Source organism: Suncus etruscus, chromosome 5 (assembly GCF_024139225.1).
Source record: "Suncus etruscus isolate mSunEtr1 chromosome 5, mSunEtr1.pri.cur, whole genome shotgun sequence".
Taxonomy (NCBI): domain Eukaryota; kingdom Metazoa; phylum Chordata; class Mammalia; order Eulipotyphla; family Soricidae; genus Suncus; species Suncus etruscus.
Window position 1 is genome coordinate 155,242,411 of NC_064852.1, and position 25,856 is coordinate 155,268,266.

The 25,856-nt window shown below is 49.3% G+C and overlaps 1 protein-coding gene across 3 annotated transcripts in view; it reads right to left on the bottom strand.

Moving 5' to 3' along the window:
- The window catches only part of ESRP1 (epithelial splicing regulatory protein 1), a 47,601-nt gene that overhangs the window by 12,083 nt on the left and 9,662 nt on the right, over window positions 1–25,856 (bottom strand). The window contains exons 5-12 of one of the 3 annotated variants that reach the window (XM_049773884.1): window positions 16,772–16,870; window positions 16,615–16,669; window positions 13,945–14,052; window positions 13,692–13,824; window positions 13,573–13,615; window positions 10,140–10,441; window positions 7,479–7,697; window positions 1,305–1,503 (exon numbers count right to left, since the gene is read on the bottom strand). In XM_049773884.1, coding sequence (XP_049629841.1) covers window positions 1,305–1,503; window positions 7,479–7,697; window positions 10,140–10,441; window positions 13,573–13,615; window positions 13,692–13,824; window positions 13,945–14,052; window positions 16,615–16,669; window positions 16,772–16,870 — 1,158 coding nt within the window. Of the gene's footprint in view, window positions 1–1,304; window positions 1,504–7,478; window positions 7,698–10,139; window positions 10,442–13,572; window positions 13,616–13,691; window positions 13,825–13,944; window positions 14,056–16,614; window positions 16,670–16,771; window positions 16,871–25,856 lie in introns of all 3 variants that reach the window. The other 2 variants (XM_049773885.1, XM_049773883.1) reach the window with 2 other exon arrangements.

A 25,856-nucleotide genomic window follows, 5' to 3' on the forward strand; every position in this document is an offset into this window, starting at 1 on the left:
TGATCCTGCGACACAGTGGGAACTTGGGCTCACAGAGCCACGTGGACGCTTACATCTGCCACCACTGGGATCTTTCTTCCAGGCCCCCTGGAGGGCCAGGAGAGCCTTCAGACCACCCTTTCATGAACCATGTGGTATGAGTATCCCATCATTCTTATAGGTGGGAAAATAAAGGCTTTATGTTACAGCAAGGGGGAAACGAAAAGGTTTGGGCATCTTTGAAAAAATAAAACACAGGCAGGACTGGCGTGATAGCACAGCAGGGTTGTATGCAACCCACCTGGACCTGGGTTCGATCTCCGGCATCCCATCGTGTCCTATGAGCCTGGCAAGAGTGATTTATAAGCACAGAGCGAGGAGGAACCTCTGAACACTGCCGGATGTGGCCCAAAACTCAACAACAAACAGAGAGAGGCAGGAGTGATAGCACAGAGTGTAGAGACTTTGCACTGCACGTGGCTGACCCAGGTTCGTCCCTGGCAGGCATCCCACAGGGTCTCCGGAGCACCGCCAGGAGTGATTCCTGAGTGCTGAGCCAGGAGTAACCCCTAAGTATGGCCCCAAAACAAAAACAAAAGTTGACTGTGCAGAGCAACAGTATGGCAGGGAGGGTGTTTTTTTGCCTTGCACACAGCCGGATCTCCAGAATCTCACTGTTTCCCAAACCAGCCACGAGTGATTCCTAAATGCAGAGCCAGGAATTATCCCTAAGTACCAGTATATGTGACCCTAAAATCAAAATAAAGTAATATAAAATAAAAATAAGTCTTGGGCCGGAGAGATAGCATGGAAGTAAGGCATTTGCCTCGCATGCAGAAGGACAGTGGTTCGAATCCAGGCATCCCATATGGTCCCCCAGCCTGCCAGGGGTGATTTCTGAGTGTAGAGCCTGGAAGAAGCCCTGAGCATTGCTGGGTGTGACCCAAAAACCAAAAACAAACAAAAAGTCTTAAAAGCTTTAAGACTATGCAGCCAGGCTGCCTCCCAGGGTCAGTGCTTATTGTTATAACACTAAAGCTTCAGAAATCAAGCTCATCACTGGGGAAGCAAGACAGGAATTTGAAAGGAGGGAACAGGTCCCATAGCCTAACGATGGGGGCCCACAACCCAGATCGCCACGATCACCAGCAACTCCAGATGATTGGGGGGAGGGGCGGAAAGCCTTCTGGAAGCAGGTTGGCTGCCTCAGAAGAAACCTGGGGACAGGGGTGGGGAGAGGGGCACCCAGAGGGTGCAGAAGCAGCTGAATAAGCACCTACCAGCCACGCAGAGTGAGGAGGAGCGGAGACCAGAGAAAGACTTACATGGTAACTTACATGGTGGTGGGGACAAGCCATTTCGATTTAAAGTGCCCCCCATTAACACAAAGTTCATCTCCTCAGCTGAACACTGAAACACTTCCACGTATCTATCTTTCATGTTCTTTTTGTGACATTTCTGTGCAGCCAGGAAGGCGCGGTCTGCGGACTTCATCTGAATGAATGCGTCTCCAGAGGGGCGGCCCTGGGAGTGGGGGAGAGAAGGAGAGAATAAACAAGAAATAAAGACAAAACACAAAAGGAGATTTTTCTCCTTCAACAAGGAAGTGGTTTGCACCAAGCAATCCCGTGGTGGGCAGATTCCTTAGAAGCCAAGATGGGGGGGGTGGGCACGCACACAGGGACAAAACGTACCCCGAGATCTCACAGAAGGACCCATATTTCCTCCTTGATCACCAGCAGGGCCCACAAAATCCTGACCCTGTCCGAGGGCTTGAGGTGCAGCGTGATCCCTGTGGGTTCGCATGGATTTTGGATCAAGTGACCACTTTTCAAAGCGTCCTTGTGCCCTTGGTTTCAAAGCAGAAGATTGGGGAAACAGGGCTTGACCCTTTAGAAAAATCCGATCACAGCCCCTCCCTCAACTGAGAAAAGGGAGAACAGAAAAAGGACTGGAGACTGGCTTCTTGTCCCACAGGAAATCCAACCAGTATTTATCCCGGAGCCAATAGGCATCCCTCCTCCATTATATCTTTTTTGTCTTTTATTCTTTTTCTTTTTTAAATAAAGTCCCTCCGTGCACACACACACAGCCTGTGATGTTCAAGGGTCATTCCTAGCTCTGTGGTCAGGAATTACTCTTGGCAAGCTCGGAGGACCAGAGGGGGGAAGCTGGAGATTGAAGGAACTTAGATTTGCTGCAACCAAGACAAGCTCCCACCTGCTCTATTATCTCTCCAGTTCTGGGTAGGTTTGTTTTCGTTTTGTCATTTTGCCTTTGAGCCACACCTAATGGTGTTCAGGGTTTCCTCTTGGCTGACTTGGTTGGAGGGGCTGTATAAGGTGCCACTGATCAAACCCAGGTAAGCAGCTGGAGGCAAGCACCCAACCGTCTGACTGTGGGTGGGTGCAGGTTTCATGGGAGACAATGAGTTAGATATGAGGTTAAAAACAGGATTCCTGGGGGCCGGGAAGGTGGCGCTAGAGATAAGGTGTCTGCCTTGTAAGTGCTAGCCAAGGAACGGACCGCGGTTCGATCCCCCGGCGTCCCATATGGTCCCCCCAAGCCAGGGGCAATTTCTGAGCACTTAGCCAGGAGTAACCCCTGAGCATCAAACGGGTGTGGCCCAAAAACCAAAAAAAAAAAAAAAAAAAAAAAAAAACAGGATTCCTGAGAGCTGAAATTCCGATCTCAAAGCTTCAAGCTTGATGGGATAGCACTGTCATAGAGAAGCTTGCTCGAAAAGTAAAATAAAATGGGACTGGAGTGATAGCACAGCAGTAGGGCGTTTGTCTTACATGCAGCCAACCCAGACGGAGCTGAGTTCAACCCCCAGCATCCCCAAAGGTCCCTGAGACTGCCAGAAGTGATTTCTAGCGAAGAGCCAGGAGTAGCTCTGGAGCACACTGGGTGTGACACCCCCCTCTCCCCCCAGAGCGCCTTGTTTGTTGGTTTGGGGCATGAACATTTTGTGAGGGAGGAAAAAACACCCAGATTTAGAAGGCTTTCTTGGGGGGGGGGGGGGGCCTTGGCACTTCCATGCTGATAGTTACCTGTGGGTATCCCCTCCCCCAACTTCCTATTTATCCCACCTGGATGGTCAGACCCACCCACACCTGGATGTGGGTGTAGTTTGGAATAATGAATATAAAAGGTGTGGCCTATGGGGAAAGAAGCAGAAAAGGCAGTGAGGGATCAAGGAGACTAGGTGAAAGGGAGAGACAGCTCCAGGGAGAAAGAGGCAGATGGCCAGGAGAAGCAGAGAAAGGCTGCTTGAAAAGGGCTAGCATAGAAGCCATGTGAGGAAATGCACATGGCTGTGAGAGCCATAAAATAAAGCTGGCTGACCCCTGAAACTTTTTTTTTAATATATTTTCTATTTAAGTAACATGATCATATTTGGGTTACAGTCATAACCAGAACACCCCCCTTCACCAGTGCAACATTACCCCCTCCCCCTTCCCATCCCCTGCCTGTATTCGAGACAGGCATTCTACTACAGTTATTTGTTTTTAAGTTCAGTAAGTTGTATTTTTTTTTCCTTAAAGGATGAGTAAAAAAATATAGTAAAGATGTGATAGTGGCAATCGCCGTTGTTTGCATAGGTCCAGAAAAATGGGGAAAATGAAAAAAAAATCCTTGACCTGATTACAAAAAGGCCTCACCCCATAAGTTTATTGGCATAAGACAGACTCTGGGTTCCAGGCATACCAGTCCGTCCAACTCCAGTCATTCTCTAGGTGACCCCTGAAACTTTTTAACTGACTGCCACTACTACTCTTCTTCAGACCCGCCAGCGGACCGAGAAAGGCCTCACCTGAACACTAGGACTTTATTGACATTATTTTATTTTATTTCATTTTTTTTGGTTTTGGGGCCACACCTGGTGACGCTGGTGATTACTCCTGGCTATGTGCTCAGAAATCGCTCCAGGCTGGGGGACCATATGGGATGCTTGGGATTGAACCGAGGTCCATCCTGGGTTAGCCATGTGCAAAGCACCTTCCGCTGCACTACCGATCTACCCAAGACACTAGATATTTTATATTAAAGTAACAGTGACCATGTAGGTTCCCATTATATTAACATACCAGGGAAAGCCCAGGCCACCATCAGAGCTGCGCCCTCAGATGGGCTGCAGGCCTCAAGTCATGACCCCTAATAGCCCCGGAACTCATCAGATATGGCAAATCTAGAGCTGTGGAGAAATCACCCAGTGGGTGGGAAGTTCAACTGCTACTGTCTACACTGGGCAGTGTGTGCCAAGACTGCTGGCCTGTTCCCATGCCAGAGGAGCAGCCAGGTGGCGAGTGTCAGAACAAGGCGTGTATATCCACGCCAAACAACTGAGCTGCTCAGGGCTACTTCTGAGTTGGTTTCTACGAACACAAGCTTGCCCGGAGACAGGATCACGGGCATAAGTGGATCTCACATTGCACATGAAAAGAGAAAAGGCATGGGCCAAGGCAAGAGCATAGCAGGTAGGGCATCTGCCTTGTACACAGCTGATCTGGGTTGATTCAATCTCTGGCATCCCAAAGGGTTTCCAGCCTGCCAGGAGCACCTTTGAGTATCGCCGGGTGTAGCCCTAAAACAAAAACAAGGAAAAGAAAAAGAGCCAACCCAGAGGGTTGGCTTGATTTAAAGTTGGGGACTCCCTACATGTTTACATTTCCATGGGTAGGAAAAATTATATTCATACAACTCTGTTTAGTGGGTTGTATAAGTGGTTTATTTATTTTTTTGAGTGTAACCCAAACGGAAAAAAACATTGCTATGTAATGAAGCTCAGAATTGGGTGATCCTTGGCCTGGAGAGATAGCACAGCGGCAGGGCATTTGCCTTGCATGCAGCTGACCTGGGAAGGACCCATTTCAATTCCCAGCATCCCACATGGTCCCCAAGCTAGACAGGGGCAATTTCTGAGTGCAGACCCAGGAGTGATCCCTGAGCTCTGCTGTGTGTGGCCCAAAAGTCAATTAATCAAGTTTAAAAAAAAAGTGGGTGATGTTGATAACTGCTTCAGGAGATGGTTGGGGTGCCAGTGACACCAAGGCTTTCACAGGACACAGGGAGAAATGTCTCCTGAACCTCACATAACCCTGGCTTAACTACAGAATTCCAGGGCCAGAGATGATGCTCAGCAGTAAAACACAGGACTTGAGTGCCTGAGACCAACCTGGGCTCCATCCCCAGCACAGCCATGAAAACAGCAAAATACAACAAAAACAAACAAACAAAAAAGACAAGAAACAAACAAAAAAATCCAAAATAAAAGTTTTGTGACAGACAAAAACAGTACAACCGTACAAAAACAATAGTACAAAAAAATAATAACAATATTGGGGCCGGGCGGTGGCGCAAGAGGTAAGGTGCCTTGCCTGCCTTGCCTGCGCTAGCCTTGGACGAACCACAGGTCGATCCCCCGGTGTCCCATATGGTCCCCCAAGCCAGGAGCAACTTCTGAGCACATAGCCAGGAGTAACCCCTGAGCGTTACCGGGTGTGGCCCAAAAATCAAAAATAATAATAATAATAATAATAATAATAACAATACAATGGGGTAGGGGACTGAACTTGCTTAGCGCCCCAAGTTTCCCCAACACCCCATATAGTCTTGCCAGGACTAATCCGAGCACAAAACTAGGAATAAGCCAAGCCCTGAGAGCCATCAGGTGCGGCTCAAAAGCCAAAATAATAACTAAAACACCCCAAAGTTTCCAAAAACTCAGGGATTCCACTCCAGTAATGGAACCTGAAATTTCTGTTGTGCTTGTGTTAGCATAAAATACTGCCAAAAATTGGGGTCAGAGCAATGGCGCAGCGATAGGGTGTTTGCCTTGCATTAGGCTGACCCAGGACAGACCGCAGTTTGATCCCTCGGCATCCCATGTTGTCCCCCAAGCCAGGTGCTATTTCTGAGCACATAGTCACAAGTAACCCCTGAGTGTCACCAGTGTGCCTCCCACACCCAAAAAAAACCTGCCGAAAATCAAGGGGCACCAAAAAAGGGGACTTTACTAGGTCTGCAACTTTCCTTGCCTACACAAAGAATCTGGTGAGAAAAAAACAGGGACCACTGTGACAACGAGAGTTGGAAATAATCACTCTGGACAAGAACTGGGTGTGAAAAGAGTGAAGTAGTACCACAAGCCACAGTTTCTAAAAGGGAATAAAAAGGAAGAGGAGAGAAGAGAGTCTGTCCAGAGACAGGCAGGGGGAGAGCAGGAAGGAGACTGGGGGCACTGGTACTAGGAAATGTGCACTGGTGAAGGGCATTGGACATTGTATAACTGGAATTCAATCATGAACAGTTTTGGAACTGTGTATCTCATGGTGATTCAATTGTAGCATTTACTTATTTATTTACTGGTTTGGGGGTTATACCTGGTGGTGCTCAGGGTTACTCCTGGTTCTGTGCCACTCCTGGGGACCAGAATGATAGTACAGCAGATAGGGCATATGCCTTCCTGCCTTCCTTCCTTCCTTCCTTCTCTCTCTCTCCTTTCTTTCTCTCTCTCTCCTTTCTTTCTCTCTCTCTTTCTCTCTTTCTTTCTTTTTCTTTCTTTCTTTCTTTCTTTCTTTCTTTCTTTCTTTCTTTCTTTCTTTCTTTCTTTCTTTCTTTCTTTCTTTCTTTCTCTCTCTCTCTCTCTCTCTCTCTCTCTCTCTCTCTCTCTCTCTCTTTCTTTCTTTTATTAATGCATTTATTGATTGGTTTCTGGGTCACACTCAGTGGGACTCAGAGGTTACTCCTGGCTCTGCACTCAGGCTGAGGGACCATTAGGAGTCAGTTGGTTGGCCACATGCAAAGAAACCAACCTACCATAGTGCTGTCTCTCCAGCCCCAGGGCATTTTTTTTGCCTTTCATTAGACAAACCTATGTTCCATTCCTGTCATCCCATATGGTCCCATAAGCCTGCCAGGAGTAATTTCTCTCTCTCTCCTTTTTTTTGAGTAATTTCTCAGTGCTGAGCCAGGAGTAGCCCCTGAGCACTACAGGTGTGGCCCCAAACCAAAAATCTAATAAAAAAAAAAAAAACCCACAAAATACAACATAATAATTCCAATGGAGGGACCAAGAGATAGCACAGCAGTAAGGCATTTTATTTTGCCTTGCTCTCAGCCAACCCAGGACTGACTCTGGTTCGAATCTCAGCATCCCATATGGTTCCCTGAGCCTGCAAGGAGCGACTTCTGTGCAAAGAGCCAGAAGTAACACCTCAGCGCAACCAGTTGTTACCCAAAAAACAAAAACAAAACAAACAAACAAAAAAAAAAAGCCAAAAACAATGGAATGGGGGGCGGTGTAGGGGAAATCTGGTGAGAGATAAGCTGTCTCGAGAATGTACTTGCCTGAGGTGGTCACACACTGTACTGGGGGGGGGGGAAGTCTTGGAGATGCAGAGAATTGACTCTGAGCTCAGAGAAAGGACTGTCCTTGTCCACATGGGGGTGGCCCCTTTCTCACGATGCCCATGGGCAGCATGGTCAACCCTTACCTGGTGATTCAGCACCATGTGAACCCCATGCGTCCGGATGTCAGTGGAGAATTCTCCTAGGAAGTCCAAGATGTCCTCGATGGTGGCTGCGTAGGGGAGCCCGCGCAGGCGCACACAGTCTCTCACGCTGGTTGGGGGCACAAACTGCTGAGGTAGCACCGGGATGATGGGGGGTGCGGGAAGGGGGATCAGAGGGGCTGAGGAGAAGCGATTCAGCACCTGCGCACAAAGAGAATTCCCAACATCCAAGTCAGAGATGCAGCTGCTTAGATATTCGCCACCCCTCCTTTTGGGCCCTGGCTCAGAGACCAATGAAAGGGGGGTGGCCAGGGATCGAACCGGGATCAGCTGCATGCAAGGCAAATGTCCTCCCCACTGTGCAATCACTCCAGCCCGATCCCCCATTTAAAAATATTTTTATCCTGGGGCCGGAGAGATGGCATGGAGGTAAGGCGTTTGCCTCTCATGCAGAAGGTCATCGGTTCGAATCCCGGCGTCCCATATGGTCCCCCGTGCCTGCCAGGAGCAATTTCTGAGCCTGGAGCCAGGAATAACCCCTGAGCACTGCCGGGTGTGACCCAAAAACCACAAAAAAAAAAAAAAAAAAAAAAAAAAAAAAAATATTTTTATCCTGTTCCATTTGTACCAAATGCCTGCTTCAAGTTCGAAGTCTTTATAAAGTTTTAACAATGAGTGAATGTATTCACCTTTCTTTACAGCATGTGATTAGATCTTCAAAATACGCCTGGCATTGAGATCCCAAGTTATTAACAATTTTGACTCTAGATAATCTTGAGATTCATGAATGAATGAAAGATTGTATACAGCATCTTCAACCTATCAGCAATATGTGTTTTTCTATATAGTACAAGGTCTAAGTATCTACTTTCCCCCATATCCAGCAGTCCGTAGGGATTACTCTTTCCCAGCTCTTCAAAGGTAATTCTTGGTGGGTTTGGGGGACCATATGGGGTGCCAAGGATTGAGCTCCAGATGGCCTCTTGCAAGGTAAATTCCCTACCTGCTATACTATTACACTGGCCCTCTTTTTTTTTTTTTTTCCAGATATAATTATTTATTTCAAAATAACTTAAACATTCTTTCACCCCACGGGGGTGGGGGTAATCACCAGAGAAAGAAATTTGCCCCAGGGTCCAGAGCAATAGTACAGCAGGGAGTTTCCCTTGCATGGAGCCATCCAGGGTTCAATCCTGCTATCCCATATGGTCCCCTGAGCCTGCCAAAAATCATTCCTGAGTGCAGAGCCAGGAGTAGCCTAAGCACCAACAGGTTTGTCACCCACCAAATATTAGAAATCTTAAGGTTATGCTGCTTGCTATATCTGTATTGTAACGGAATTTCCAAAACTTTTGCTTATCTTTCTCACACTGGAGATGAAATCAGGAATCTCACACAGGCAAGGCAAGAGCTCTACTGCTAAGCTACATTTCACTGGTTTCTAAGTCTTTTATTTATTTATTTATTTTGTTTTTTTGGGGCCACACCCAGCGGCGCTCAGGGTTTACTCCTGGCTGTCTGCTCAGAAATAGCTCCCCGCAGGCGCAGGGGACCATATGGGACACCGGGATTCGAACCAACCACCTTTGGTCCTGGATCGGCAGCTTGTAAGGCAAATACTGCTGTGCTATCTCTCCGGGCCCTTCTAAGTCTTTATTATATGATTTATGCCCAATTATATTTAGTCTCTTTGTGGTCCCTTAATTAGAGTCACCCGGGGCCGGTGAGGTGGTGCTAGAGGTAAGGTGTCTGCCTTGCAAGCGCTAGCCAAGGAAGGACCTCAGTTCGATCCCCTAGCATCCCATATAATTCCCCCAAGCCAGGGGCAATTTCTGAGCGCTTAGCTAGGAGTGACCCCTGAGCATCAAATGGGTGTGGCCTGAAAAACCCAAAAAAAAAAAAAAATTAGAGTCACCCATGCAGTGCTCAGGAGTTCCAGGGACCCACTCACCAGCAAATTCTTGGCCAACCAGTGCCTGTGTCAGGACACCTTGTGGTCTGGTCTGGGAAGTGAGCAGGGCAGTCAAATGGCTATGCTATTTTCAATCACTTACCAGCAGTTTCAAATGTGAGAAGCATTACTTAGGGAATAGTGCCTGCTTCCCAAAAATAAATCACGGGGCTGAAGTGATAGCACAGTGGTAGGGCGTTTGCCTTGCATGTTGCAGACCCAGGAGAGACCCCGGTTCAATTCCCAGCATCCCATAAGGTCCCCCAAGCCTGCCAGAAGCGATTTCTGAACACAGAGCCAGGAGTAACCCGAGGGCCACAGATGTGCCCCACCCACCAACCCCCCCAAAAAAGGTCAGGAGAGATAATACAGCACATGCTTAAGAGTAACTTCTGGGGGCCAGAGAGATAGCATGGAGGTAAGGCATTTGCCTTGCATACAGAAGGACGGTGGTTTGAATGCTGGCATCCCATATGCTCCTCCGAGCCTGCCAGCAGCTACTTCTGAGCATAGAGCCAGGAGTAACCCGAGTGCTGCCCGGTGTGACGCCCCCAAAACAAACAAAAGTGTAACCTCTGGCTCTGTGTCCAGGAAAAGTCAGTACTGAGGATGTCCCATCCACCAGGCCAGTGTGCTAACCACTGCACCATCTCTTTAGCCCTTTCAGACCGCACGTTGTCTCTAGGACCCACCTGCTGCACTTCGGCTGCGGTGCTCCGGAAGAGCTCAATGTATCTCTTCCCCAGCAGGTCCTTGTGCTTCCGCAGCGCATTCTGTGCGTATTCTTCACAGGCAAAGAGGACAAAGGCGTCACCTGTGGGCCTCCCGTCAGGGTAGGTGACGAACAGGATGCCCTCCTTGCCACCGGTGATGGGGCAGTGCTGGCCAAAGAAGGTCACCACCTCCTCGGCTGTGGCCGTGAAAGGCAGCCCCCGCATGCGCACAATGACCTGGTTCTCCTTAGACAGAAACTGGGCCACCTCGTTGGACGTACCTGGGGGAACATCAGGAAGGGTCAGCCGGGTCCACCTTGCTCAGTGAGCAATCTTCCAACCAGCTCCCAGAGGCAGCCCAGCAAGTAGGTGACCTGAGAGCCTGGGAAACATCCCCCGACTGCACCTAAGGGGCAAACCACCGAGTTCTGTGCCTGTTGCAGCTGGGTGAGGAACAGGGCTCAGAGCTGGATAGCTGCTCCCCATTTTTATTCTGCCTTGTTTTGGGACCATACCCAGTGATGCTCAGGGCTTATTCCTGGTTCTACAAATAAGAATCACTAACAGTGGGGCTTGGGGCATTATATAAGATGTAAGGGGTCAAACCCAGGTCGCTACATGCCACCTGAGCACCCTACCACTGTCTATTGTTCTGGCGCCCAGTCTTTATTTTGCCTTGTTTGGTCTACAATCAAGGATCACTCTTATTGGAGGCTGGGGGGCTATCTAGAATGCCAGGGATCAAACCCAGGTTGGCTAAGTGCAAGGCTCACATGTGCCCTGGTTCCTTGAGAGTCAATTTTCACTGCAGCCCTCACACTCATTGTGGGCAGGAGCCAGTTTCACAGTGTGACCCACTGCAGGAACCTCAGAGCCATGACAGCTCCAAACAGTTCTGGTCCTCAGCCTATGGAACTGTAGAAACCCCACGAAAACCGCAGCTTGGTCTCGGGAAGCTGCAGTTTCGCTAAAGATCTTAAGTCCTGGCCCATAAATGCAGAAACAGAGATCACACAGGACATTACTGTTCTGCTGCCTCCCCAGGCCCCACTGGGCGGGCTGGGCACAGGCCACAAAGTACTCTGCAGTTCCGGAGAGGCCCCACCTTGCTGCCTCGTGGTATATCTTGGCAATCAGTGTCCAAAGCCTCTTAAAAAGATCCTCCCACATGCTAAGATGCAGTTCAGCGTGGAGAGACTCATCCGGGTAACTGGCACATATCAAGCGACAAAACTTCTTTTTTTGGCCACACCCAGTGACGCTCAGGGGTTACTCCTGGCTCTGCGCTCAGAAATCAATCCTGGCAGGCTAGGGGGATCAAATGGGATGCCGGGGATTCAACCCTGGTTGGTATGCAAGGCAAACGCCCTACCGCTCCGGCCCCTGAAGCAACAAAATTTCACCGTGGGATAAGGAGCCAAGAATTGGAAACAAGGGATGGGAGCAATAGTAGGGAGAAGGGCTTTTGCCTTACACACCAAACCGGGTTGAATCCCTGGCATCCCATAAGGTCCCCCAAGCTTCCCAAGAACCAGAAGTAATACCTGAGTGCAGCTGGGTTTGGACAAATTAAAAAAAAAAAAAAAGGTAATGAAAACTGTAAAGGCTGTAAAAGCTTGACCCAGGCTTCTTAGAAAGTTTTCAAACACACATCAAGAGCAATACGTGTAAAGCAATGAGCACAAAAGAAAGTCCGAGTGACAGGGAAAGCCAAAAGAAGGAGTTAAGAGATGAATCGAGTAACAGCAATGGACAAGTTGTAGTTTTTTGGTATTGGGGGCTTTCTCGGTGATGTTCTGCTCAGGGAATGACTTCTTGCAGTAATTGCACTTACAAGTCTTGTATTTGGGATGCTGGAGACTGAACCTTGGTTGGCTGCGGCAAGGCAAGGGCCTTACTGTTATGCTATCTCTGTGACCAATTTACAAGCTTTTTCTTTTATTAATATGTGTTAAACCAGTTTAACATTTTGTACTTTCTATTGTTACTTTTAGCTGCTTTGCTTGTTTGTTTTGTCTTGGGGCCATTCCTGGCCATGCTCAGGGTTTACTTCTGGCTCTGCACTCAGAAATTATTCATGGAAGGCTTGGGTGACTGTATAGGATGCCCAGGATCAAACCCAGGTCAGCCGCATATAAGGCAATACCTGCTGTCTTATCACTCTGGTCCCTACTTATAGGCTTTAAAGTTATGAACTGCTAAACAATTGGATGAATGGATGCAGACACAGCACTGGTAAGAACCTTTGCGTGCAGAAGACCATGTTGTATTTTATTTTTTCGGGGAGGGGTGTCACACTCAGTGGTACTCAAGGATTACTACTAGGTTAGGCCTCCAGAGATACTTCTGGTGGTGCTTAGGGGACCCTATGGGGTCCGAGACACTGAACCAGGGTCAGCCAAACAAGTGTGCAAGGCAAGATGCCTACTTGTGCTATCCTAGCTCCAGCCCCCAGTTACTAGTTTGATCCCTGGTGCCTCAAGCACTGCCAGAGGTCATTCCTGAGGAGAGCTGGGAATAGCTCCTATGCAAGAGATGTGGTTCCCAAGATCCCATCAAAACAGGGAAATGGGGCTGGCGTGGTGGTGCTTGAGGTAAGGTGTCTGCCTTGCCAGTGCTAGCCTAGGACGAACCACGGTTCTATCCCCTGGCGTCCCATATGGCCCCCCAAGCCAGGAGCGACTTCTGAGCGTGGAGGGTGTGTGTGTGTCTGTGTGTGTGCCATGTCTCTTTCTTGGCTGGCTTGGTTTATTATTTCACCGCCACCCTGCTTCTTCAGATCCTGTGTGGGGTTCAGAAAACACGGTGCCTGAGATGATCTCACAGCCCATGGTTTGTTTTTTTTTTATAGGCCATATGCATGGCAAATGCCCTACCCTGCAATACTATGCCTCTTACTCCTATACAGCAGTTTTGAGATCCTCTTTGGGCCATCCCCAGCAGTTGCCAGGTCTACCTCCAGCTCAGTAGTCAGGGGTGACTGCTGCTGGTGCTCAGGATCATGCAGGGCGTCCACATACAGAGCGAGTGCCCAGCGCTCCAAGCCTTCCTCAGGTCCCCCAAATGCACTTGAGCGCATTTGTTAGACATAGACCTATGTTAGACATAGGGCAAGTGTTAGACATTCGAACACAGAGACCACTTAGGCCAGTGGCTCTGCTCCCCCAATTGAGGACACATCAATTCCTAACGTCTCTTTGGGGTCCATTCCCAGCACTGTTCAGGGCTTACTCCTAGCTCTGGACTTAGAAATCACTCCTGGCAGGTTCGGGAAACCATTGGAGATGCCTTGCATGCAAGGCAAATGCCCTATCCACCATGCTATCACTCTGCCAAGTCAATAGCTAATGTCTCCTGACCAAAGTTTGGTTCTCCATAGAGAAGCAGCAGGAAGGAAGGAAAAGGCACTTACCACCTGCGATTTTGAGAAAATCTTCCCCTGTGGCTTTGTAAACCTAAGGAGAAAGGAGAAAGTCAGCAGCACTTCCTTCCCATTCTGAGCTCCCACAGTGCCTGGTAGGGCGGGCGTACCTCAATGTAACGCGTCCCCATGTGGTGCTTGTGCCTCTGCAGTGCTAGATCTCGGTGCTCCTCACTCACAAAGCGGACCAGAGCTTCCCCGTTGCGGCGGCCCTGGGCATTCAGACAAAGCGCGGCACCACCCCTGCAAAGAGTTCGGTAGAGTAGGGACAGGAGCGACAGGCTGGGACTGCTAGCAGGGAGCCTCCCAACGACCCACCCTCTAGCCAGGGATGAGGGGACGAGGGAGGAAAAGGAAACCCACTTGGCAATGTTGAGGCCTTTGAAGAAACGTGCGATGTCCTGGTCAGAGGATTGCCAGGGCAGCCCTCGGGCACGCACCACTGTGCTGTCATCGATGAGCTCCATCTTGCTACTGTGGGTGAGCCAAACTAAGAGTTGGGAGTGTGCTCCCCCAACAGCTGAGCCAGTCATCCCCACCTCGCCCCCCTGCGCGCGCCGCATGCATGCGTGCGTGCGTGTGTGTGTGTGTGTGTGTGTGTGTGTGTGTGTGTGTGTGTGTGTGTGTGTGTTGTACAAGGCAAACAAACACTCTACCCACTGTGAATATAGCTCTGGCCCCTTAGCTTTTGGGGATTCTTTTAGAGGTGAGTCACACCCAGTAGAGCTCAGTGGTTTACTCCTGGCTCTGCACTCAATCATCCCTAGTGGATATCAGGGGACACTATGGATGCCAGTGATCAAACCTAGGTTGGCCACATACAAGGCACACACCCTCCCCATATGCTATTGCTACCAGCCCTTCTGGCAAACGTAGAACCTAGCCTATTGGCTTCTTATTTCCAGCCTTACAGAACTAGGTGGGGTGGGGTGGATGGATGGGAAGAGCCAGTAGAGACTATCCTATATACTACATACTATGGGCCATACCTGGCTATGCTCAGGGCTGATTCCTGGCCCTACACTCAGGAATCATTCAATGCTCAGGGGACCCTCTAGGTTGCAAAGGCTCGAACCTGATCCAGCCACATGCAAGGCAAGTGCCCTGTCCACCGTGCCCCAGGAATCCTGGTTGCAACCACAGCACCACATAGTCCTCTGAGCACTGGCAGCAGTGACCTAGAACAGAGCCTGCAAAGCAGCCCCCGTGTAGTGTCAAGAATGCGTAGACCCAAATCCAATCAAAGCTAGGAAAAATAAAGAAAAGAAAAAAAAGGGCAACTAATTTTAAAGAGACAGCAGCCAGACCACTTAGCGAACTAGCTCAACTGCCAGAAACTTGAGGCACCTAGGGGTTCAATATTCATCCGCTGTAGCCTCTCAGTTCTAAGAGCTATGGAGAGGCGTGGCAGAGGGAAGATTTGCAGGGTGGGAGTAGGACAAGAGCACAGTGGAGAGGGTGTCTGCCTGTATGCAGCCGACTTGGTTTCAACTCCATAGCGTTCCCCAGCAATGCTAGGAGTGATGATTCCTGAGTATAGAGCCAGGAGTAACCCCTGAGCCCTACCAGGTGTGGTCCCAAAACCAAACAACAACAAGCAAAACCAAACAAACCAACAAAAGACCCCTGCCCACCAGAGGCAGGTGAACAGGTGCCAGGAGGGAAGAAGAACCACATTGGGTTCGAGGCTGGACACAAGCCCCACACTTGAAACTGTCGTTAACAGACCCCCAATGATCTGTTCCTCGTTTCACATTCTAAGACTTGCCCCTAAACCCTCCCACGACCTGGGCCCCAAATCCCTCGTATGGGCCCAGACCGTAAAAGGCACCACTCATTCAGATACCCGGGAAATCTCTCGTAACTCACTCCTGAGACTTAGGAACTTAAAGACAGGTTTACTGTGATCCCAAACAGAGATATAACCCCTAAATACGCCTCCCCACTTATTTCCTTTGCTTTTAAGTGCAAGCTGATAGGATAGCCTCAAGATTATCTCTGCCGGCATCTTTCCAAGCCTGTGATTTTCCATCTGGAAGTTTTCCAGTCTAAGTATGCCCAGTCTCGGAGTGAATGGCCCCACATACACAGATGGCTCGGGTCTCTGTCTCCTAGGAAGGGTGAGAAGGCTGGGGTGTGCAGAAACCTTAAAATTTAACCAATACTAAATTTAAAGCAAACCGTTTTCTGGGGCCAGAGTGACAGCATAGTGGTAGGGCGATTGCCTTGCACACTGCTGACCCGGGATAAACCCGGGTTCGATCCCTGGCATCCCATAACGAGCCTGCCAGGAGAAATTACTGAGCGCAGAGCCAGGAGTAACCCCTGAGCACTGTCAGGTATGGTCCAAAAACCAAAAAAAAAGAAAGAAACAAAAAAATATTTCTGGGGCCAGAGAAATAGCACAGCAGGGAGGGCATTTTGCCTTGCACACAGCTAACCTGGGTTCCCCAGTGTCTATTTGGTCCTCTGGGCCTGCCAGATGTTATTTCTGAATGCAGAGTCAAGAATAACCTCTGAGCACTGAGGTATGGCCCAAACCCCCCAGAAGACAAAAACAAAATCAGCCACCTTTTTCTTTTTTGCCCAAACCCAGCAGTGCAAGGATCAATATAGGATGCCAAGAATCGAATTGAACCTGGGTTAGCCACAGAGAAAACACCTTCCAGGCCCACTGTCTTATCTACCACTCAGGCCCTGACAACCACTTTCTTTTAACAAGTAACCTAAGACTGAAACATGCAGGTTGGAAAGGCTTCACCAATTTGCTAAAAGAGGAATGAAATTATGAATGAAACCTAACAAAGAAGGAACAGGAAAAACACTGCTTTTGCATGCTGTTGATCCTGCTTGAATCCTAGTAGCCCCTATGGATGCCGCATCCCGACAGGAGCCAGGTACAGGATCTGAGCAGAGATGGATTAAGATGTGAGCAATGCCAGGTGTGGCCTCAAAACAACACCCCCCCCCCCCAAAAAAAACACATATGCACCTAATGGAAATGGACAAATGGAGAGTATTCTAAACACTTACCAAGTGCCACTCTCAAATTTGTAATTTACTCTCTCAGGATCTGAAAACCTGTGATCTGTGAATAAGAGCACACAAGTCCTTGTGTTAGTGATTCAGAAGAACACACATCATCACATGGGTATGGGGAGGAGGCGCCCACACCTGGCCAGCCACTTACTATAAGGCTCTGATATCATGGCCAAGATGATGCTTCCCATATCTTCCACCTGCGACACTCCGTAGCGGGAAATAGAAAGATTCTTCTTGAAGTTCAAGCCTGGGAAAGCCAGTTAAGGGGCAAAATTTGGAGAAAGGGGCTAGAGCGATAGCACAGTGGGATGGGTGTTTGCCTTGAACGGTTCATTCCCTGATCACATATGGTCTTTGAACCTGCTAGGAATGATTTCTGAATGAAGCTAGTAGGGACATCAGTCTATCTCACGGTATGGCCAAAAACTAGAAGAAAAAACAAGTGTCCAGAAGAGAAAAGGAAGCCACGACTAATGGGCAAACAGCTTCAGACAGAGGTGGGAAGGGTCCGCCAATGCCAGGCTGTGGTTCGTCACACACCATCAACTGGGCTGAAAGGCCAAGCCAGTCCAGGCTGAGGCCCCACATGGGGCCGTCCAACCAGCTTCCCACCATGCAACCCAAACCTACCCCTCAAAGCACGATTCAAGGCACAGCTCTTAAAAATAAACAATAAAAAAAGACACAGCTCTTGTGACAAAGGAATGATGACGGATTAGCGGGGCTAGGGGGGCTGTCTCTCCTTGGAGATGAGCACAAGGTGCTACAGAGAATCAAATCCAGTATGCCCCACCATCAACACAGAGCATGTTCTAAGTCATGTCTCCTGGCTTTAAGGATTGCATTTCACCCTAATATTCTATCACCAAGAAAACAAAGTCTAGGGGACAGTTTACATGCACAACTTCTCGAATACCCACATAACCCCACCAAGTTCTGACAGGTGAACATTCTGGAAGGTGTGTTCGAGCCCAGTCAGAGCAGTTGGAATGTGCATTCACCACTGAACACGCCTATGCCCTTTTTGTTTGTTATGGGGCCACACTGGGAGGTTTCTCAGGGGATCCTCCTGGCTCTGTGCTCAGGGATCACTCCTGGTGATGCTCGGGTACTTATATGGGACACCAAAGATCAAATCAAGGTCAGCTGGTTCCCCCTCAGTACGTGCTGGCTCTGGCCCTTAGTGCCCAGAAATTCAGTTACTTTTGGCATTCATTGTAGTCCATTAATTACAGGTTATATGCAAATTTGTGCTTAACAAAAAGTATAACTCCAGTGTAATAACTTAAAAGCCAAGAAATTAAGGTAGGTCTCTCTCTTCTTTCTCCCTCTCCCTCTCCTCCTTTTCTCTCTTTCTCTCATGTTCAGGGCTTTCTCCTGCTTCTATGCTCAGGAATCACTCCCAACAGTGACTAGGTGATGTTTTGTGGTACCAGAGTTCTGACTCAGATGGGGCAGGTGTGAGGCGAATGCCTGCCTGTCCATGCTGCTATTACTCCAGCCCTTTAGTCTTCTGTGTTTATGTGTTTGATTGGCTTAGGGGTTTTTTGCTCACCCACACAGCAGTTCTCAGGAGCAGTTGGTTCCTGGTTCAGTGCTACGGGTTGCTACTCAGTGCTGGGGATTCCAACCAAGACCAGCCACAAGCCCCCCAGTACTGTCTCGTCAGCCCAACACGGTTCTTTTTAGAGTGCTCTCCCTTGTTTCTTTTTTTTTTTTTTTGGGGGGGGGGGTGGGTCACACTCAGCGGTGTGCAGTTGTTTCTCCTGGCTCTGCATTCAGAAATCACTCCTGGCAGGCTCAGGACCATATGGGATGCCGGGAATCAAACTGGGGTCCATCCTGTGTTGGCTGTGTACAAGGCAAAAACCCTACTGGTGTGCTATTGCTCTGGCCCTGTTTTTTTTGGGGGGGGGGAGGGGCAACACTCAGGGCTTCCTCCTGTCTCTCCACTCAAATGTAAACAAGTTATAAACACCCATTCTACACAGCCCACCTTCCTCCTACATATACAATGAAGACAGAAGCTAATGGATGGGTCAAAAGATAGCACAGTGGTAGGAAGTTTGCCTTGCATACAGCTGACCCAGGACGGACCTGCATTCGATTACCAGCACCCCATATGGTCCCCTGTGTTGGTCAGGAGCGATTTTCGACTGTAGAGCCAGGCAGGAGTAACCCCTGAACGCTGGGGAGATGTGACACACCCCCCCCCAATTTTTTTTTCCTATGTGAAAAAGTAGCCACATTAAGTAGAAATTACTTAACCCCACTGAACTCCACCTTATCTGCACAGCCAGAGTGGTGCTAATCTTGACCTCCCTGGGCTTTTTGGTGAAGATTAAATGAGATAAACATAGGGGGGAACACAAAGCAGCTATTTACCCCAGCAACATCCCCGCCCCTGGAACCACTGGGGGGGACTTTCATAACCCTTCATCAGCTCGGAAGGGAAACCCCAAGACAAATCCCAACCCTGACCCAAGGGCCTTTCCAGATAACCATCAAATGCAGAACTTCCTCCATTCTCCCCATGGCCCCCTGCTTCCCATGATGATGAATGTGATGCAGAGATTAGCAGAGGGGCCCTAAGGGAGAGCCAAGGTGGCTGCCCAGGAGCCTGCAAATGACCATCTGTCATTGCAGTGACTGAATTAGGGCATGTTCAAAGCCCTGGGTGAGGCAGAAACACCAGGGCAGCAGTGAGGGTCATGTTAGGGAGACTGTTGGCCTCAAGTTTAGAGTGTTGGGCCAGAGCCATAGCACAGCAGTAGGGAGTTTGCCTTGCACGTGGCTAACATAAGACAGACCCAGGTTTGATTCATGACATCCCGAGCCTGCCAGGAGTGATTTGAGTGCAGAGGCGGGTGTGATCCAAAAACCAAAACAAAAAAAAAGTTTTGGGCCTTTAAGGATCTTTCCAAGGCCAGAATGATAGTGCAGTAGGTAGGGAGCTTGCCTTGCATGCAGCTGACCCAGGTTCAACCTGAGGGAACAGAGTACTGTGCGGAGAGATCCCCCAACACAGAGCCAAGGAGAAAGTCCTGATCATGGAGCATAGGGGTGGCGGAGAAAAAAAAGTCTTCTAAGAAGTGAAGCAGGGGCCAGAGCAACAGCACATCAGGGAGGGTGCTTGCCTTGCATACGGGCAGTCTTTTAAGCCCTACCAAGAGTGATTCCTGAGGCCGGAGCGATAGCACAGTGGTAAGGCGTTATTGCCTTGTATGAGGCCAACACAGAACAGAAACTGGTTCAAATACCAGCAGACCTCCTGAGCACCACTGGGTGTGGCCCAAAAACAAAAAAGGGAGGCAGATGGGGGTCACTGGCCACTGCTGAAGGCAGATTAGTCCTCAGAACAACCACCAGGATCCTTTTAATATTTTCAAACTCAATAAATCAAGAAAAAGCACTGTAGGGGCTGGAAATGTGGCACAAGCAGCTTTGCCTTGCACGCACTAACCTAGGATGGACCGATGTTTGATCCCCTGACATCCCATACGGTCCAAGCCAGGAGTGATTTCCAAGCGCATAGCCAGGAGTAACCCCTGAGATCACTGGGTGTGGCCCAAAAACCAAAAACCAAAAAAAAAAAAAAAAAAAAAAGTGCCGCAAATTTAAATCACAAATCACCTTTTATCTGTTAAAAAAAAAAAGTTGTATTATGAACCATCTTGCAACCACGGTGTTTAATATACTAGTTAGTCAAATGAAAGCAAAAAGAAAACGTGCTGCTCAATTTGGGGGCGACTACACAGCAAAAGCCAGTGGGACTAATTTGGCCTTGACACGGAACCAGGGTGGATGTGGGGAAACAGGGAATCCTGCACGGGGCGACCCTCTGGGGCTCTACCCAAACAGAACTCCACCAGTTCACACTGGTCTATAGGCAGGCAAAGCCAAGGTGGGGCGAGAATGATGGGCACGTGCCAGCCGGTGGGTGGACATCCCTGTGGCCCTCAGACCCTCCAGAGCCCCAGCCAGTGGAAGCCCCCAATGTCCACTGACCCTGAGAAATAACCTTCAAAGGAAATGTCACTACTGCAGTCTCAACAAGGCAAGCCTGATGCTGGGTCAACACCCCAGGCCAGCAGGTCTAGGTAAGGTGAATGCCCCGAGGGCACACGGGGGACTTGAGTTCAAGCCCCCAAAAGACACAAAGACAAGGCCAGAGAGAGCAGATAGCCAGGAAGGCGCCTGCATCCTCAGGAGGAAGGTTTGAATTCCTCAGCTGCATCTGCTCTCAGTGGTGCTGGGGACCAAACTGGGGTCGGGCATGGGCAAAGTAAGGCTTTATCTTCCGTGTACCATATCTCTCTGGTCCCCAGGTTACTTTGTCCTGCAATGTCTGGGACATACAAGGCTGGGCTCTGGAGCTGGGCACACCCCCAAAGAAACACAAAAAGCATTAGGTTGGAAGAACAGCTGTTTTCTTCGGCAGCGTTCAGGAGTTATTCTTGGCTATGTGCTCAGAAATCTCTTCCTGGCAGACCTGGGCGACCATATGGGATGCTGGAAATCAAACCCGGGTCAAGTACATACAAGGAAAACCTTCTAAATAGGGCTGGAGAGATGGCATGGAGGAAGGGCAGAAGAACGGTGATATCCCATATGGTCCCCCGAACCTGCCAGGAGCGATTTCTGAGCGGAGAGCCAGGAGTGGTCCCTAGTGCTGCCGGGTATGACCCAAAAAACAAAAAAACAAAAAAAAAAAAAACAAAAAGAAAGAAAATCTCCTAAGCACTCTGATATCACTCTGGCCCCAACAGATATTTTCTTTAAACCTCTCTGTTCTCTCTTCTTTCTACTCTCAAAAGGGTAAGGGAACAAGCAAACACCCAGAGAAGAGGCCGTTCTCATTCCTACATGTCATACTTGATAACAAAACCATCTCTAACCCTTCAAGAATCAGTTCAATATGGCGTGCACTGTTCCCAACTCATCTCAGCCCCATCTTGGCCCTTCTAGGAACCACAGTCACTTTGTTTTGGTGGGGAAGAACAGTTTGGGCTACACCCAAGACTTAACTCATGGCTCTGTGCTCAGAGATCACAGGGGGGGGTGTGAGGGGGGGTGGGGGGTGAGGGGGGGTGAGGAAGGGTGGGGGGGGAGGGGGGTGGGGGGGGTCCCCCAAGCCAGGAGCCAGAATAAACCCTGAGCGCCACTGGGTGTGGCCCAAAATAAAAAGAGATCACTTTGGGTGGTGGTGCTCAGGGAGCCACAAATCAAGTGCTGGGGAATAGAACACTGCTTGACCTGTGCAAGGCAAATGCCTCTATCCCTAGTCTTCTCTACAACCTCTCAACACTTTGAAAGAAACTGGATGCAAGGGCTTTCAATTGCTAAGCTTGCTAAGCTGGATGCTTCCTCTCATTCCTGCCCTGACCAGAGGCAGATCCAGTAAAACTGAGAAGGGAATTGGGGAGCTAGAGAGAAAGGATATAGTCGGGATGGTGCTTGCATTGTGACCCAGGTTCAATCCCCAGTACCTCATGTGATTCCCACAAGCCCGGCTAGAAGTGATGCCTTAGTTCCGGGTCAGAAGTAAGCCGAGCCCTGCTAGGTGTAACCTAAAACAAACAAACAAAACAAAAAAACAAAAACAGGGCAAGCCTTGCACACAAGGAGAACCAGATTCTGGAGGACGGGGTTAATCCCCAACATCCCATATAGTCCCCATGAGCTTGGCAGTGGGGTGTGGCAAAAAAAAAAAAAAAAAAACCCAAAGCAAATATATTAGGAAACAGGGCTAGGGAGGGTTGTTTTTTCTTTTTTTGGTTTTTGAGCCACACCCGGGGTGCTCAGGGGTTACTCCTGGCTATTTGCTCAGGAATAGCTCCTGGCAGGCACGGGGCACCATATGGGACGTCAGGATTTGAACCAAGCACCTTTGGTCCTGGGACAGCTGCTTGCAAGGCAAACGCCACTGTGCTATCTCTCCAGACCCATTTTTTTTTTATTTTTGGAGGGGGGTGCCAGGCACTGACAGTCTCCTGTTCTGCAGCAGACGTTGGGCTTTATGAAAGAAAGCCAAGGAGAAGAATTAAGTCAAGAATTGGAAGTACCAGGCTGGCGAAAGGCCTTGAGCATGTGCGGAGGCCTGTCAGAGTCTACCCAAACACCACCAGGAGAAAATCAGAATAACTGGGTCATGAAGACCAGGAAAAGGTAATCAAAGCTCTAGCACTGAACTAGGCTGGTTTTTTTGGGATCCACACACAGTGGTGTTCAGGGAACCATATGGGATGCTGAGGATTGAACCCGGGTCAGCCCCCTGGAAGGCAACTACCTTCCCCAAACCCCGCTTGGGTCCTGAACTAGGTATTTCTGATAGACTATATTCTAGATACTGGGCTAACAAGGTAACAGGCAACATGCCCCAACATGCTTCCCCTCAGTCACTGCACCACACCCCAAGATCAGCTTTGTGGTGACTCCAAAAAGTCACCACAACCCTTGAATGTTCTGACCGTTCCCTTACACACACACACAAACACACACACACACACACACACACGCGCGCGCGCGCGCGCCGCCCCTCACACATGTAAAGAGGTACATTAAGCAGGGACACACCCAAGACATGTTCATTAGACATACATATGCACTCACATGCACACCCAGATACATGTATGAGGTACATGTGTATTTAGCGTGTGAGGCATGCCAAACACCCTAGACGTAAGAATGGGACACGTAAGCACACACACACAGGTGTGGCCAGTTTCTCCTCCCCTCTGGCATCACCAGGCCCCACCTGGGCTCATGGGTGGGTTCCACAGACCCCCCCATCTATCCTCTCTCAGGACCTGAGTCCTCCCTCTCTGTCATCTCAGTCCTGCGATCTCGGGCCTGTCTTGTCTTGAGCCTTGCGCTGATTTACGGGCCCTGCTGGCTCATCCTGCCCCGGCGGCCACCAGGGTGCCTGAACAGGCTCGACCAGCTCTCCTGAGAGCTGTGCCAGGCGGAAGGGAGGAAGGGCTGAGCAGAACCAGCATTTCAGGCTGTGGCATGAGCTAAGTCTGCCCTTGTGGGGCTGAGGGAAAGCCAGACACTTCATAGCCTCTTCAGCAGTGGGGAGTTGGGGGGGAGGGGGGTGTTGTCTTTCCTTATGCCAATGAAGAGGAAAAGATGGAGAGAGGGGTTTGGAAAAAAAACTATTTGAAAAGAAAACCCCAGGGGCCAGAACTACATCAGAAAAGGCACTTGCCTTGCACACAAGCAACCCACCGGGTGCCCCAAACCTGCCAGGGGTGAATCCTGAGATCAGAGCCTGAGCACCACAGGGTATGGTCCCCAACAAAAAACAAAAAGACAGGCCCGGAGAGATAGCACAGTGCCTTGCAAGCAGCCGATCCAGGACCAAAGGTGGTTGGTTCGAATCCCGGTGTCCCATAGGGTCCCCCGTGCCTGCCAGGAGCTATTTCTGAGCATCGCCGAGTGTGGCCCAAAAACAAAACAAAACAAAAAGACAAAGGAAAAAGGAAGAAGAAAACTTGCAAATACCCAATCTGGGGTTGCAGAAATAATACCACAGGGGAAGACACTTGCTTTGTATGGGACTGATCCAAGTTCAAACCCCAGCACCCCATGTGGTCCCCTAAGAGCCTTCCAGGAGTACAGAAGCAGAAGTAAACCCAGAGCATGCCTGGATGTGGCCCAAAACAAAAACAAACAAACAAGATGACAAGGTAGGCTCAAAAACCTTTTCTGGCTCTGTACAAGAAACACATTCAGATTTCCATACCCCAGAGTTTCACTTGTAAACAAATTGTCAAAAACCTTTTTGTTTGTGGGGACTGGAGAGAAAGTAACAGCAGATAAGGTGCTTGTCTTGCACGTGGCTGACCTGGATTCATTTCCTGGCACATGTGGTTCCCTGAATACTGCTAAGAGTGCTACCAGAGTGCAAAGGGAGGAGTAAGCCTTGAACACACTGAGTATGTCCCTGGAACAAAACAAAAATACGACAAAATATGCTTAGAAGCCTTTTGGGGCTCTGTGACAACAGACACATTCAATTTTCATGCCCTGGAGTTTCACTTGTCAACAAAAAAAATCGTTGTTTGTTTTGTTTTTGGGTCACACTTGGCTGTGCTGCGCTCGGAAATCACTCCAGTATGGGATGACAGGTACCAAGTCCACATCAGCATGTGCAAAGCAAATGCGCTACTCCTATGCCATCACTCCAGTCCCTTGTCAACAAATTTTAAACCACTTTTTTGTCTGGGAGCTGGAGAAATATTACATCAGGTACCTGCCTTGCACGTGGCTGACCTGGATTCAATTATTGGCACCATATGTCATTCTCTGAGCCAGAAACGATCCCCGAGGAAAAAGCCAGGTGTAAGCTCTAAGTACTGGTGTTTTGGGGCCACAACTGATGGTGCTCAGGGCTTATTCCTGGGCTTTGAGCTCAGGGATCACTCCTGGCAGGACCATCTGGGGTGTCAGCTGTCATATGCATCCTAAGCATGCAAGGCAAGAACCTTAGCCACTTTCCTATTATTTTCAGCCCTGCAAGGCATTTTTTTAAAAAAAAAAAGCCCTTCCCTTTGGGGTCCGGAGCAACGGCACAGCAGTAGGGCATTTGCCGTGCACGTAGCCGATTTAGGACGGACCTTGGTTCAATCCCCAGGTGTCCCATATGGTCCCCCAGGAGTGATTTCTGAGTGCATAGCCAGGAGGAACCCCTGAACATCACCAAGTGTACCACCCCTCCCCCCAAAAAATCCTTTCTATCGAAGAGAATCAGAAATGTATCAAAACCCTGTGCATTGAGGAGCTTCTGTTTATATGGGTGGGTGAGTCAGTTCCAACCACCACTGCCCATTTCCAGGGCTCCTGCTGGCCCGTAGAAGAACCACCACTCATGGGCTGCATAGGGCTGCCGGGAAACATCCAGGGGTGATTCACAAAAGAACAGAGCCTGGTTAAATGACAGCACAATCAGATGGAAGGAAGGGCTGGAGCCAGAGCAGTGGGGAGGACACTTTCCTTGCACCTGGCAGACCCATATGGTCCCCTGAGCCCATCCAGGAGTGATTGCTGAGTTTGGGGCCAGGAGTAAATAAGCTCTGAGCACCATTGGGTATGATCCAAAAACACCCCAAAAAAAGAGAGCAAAAAAAAAAAGGAGCCAAACTTCCTACAACTGTGAAGTGACAAATTCATCCAAAATGGAGGTGTTACCACTTTTGAAAATAAGCTTCTTTGGGGCCAGGGCTGTAGCT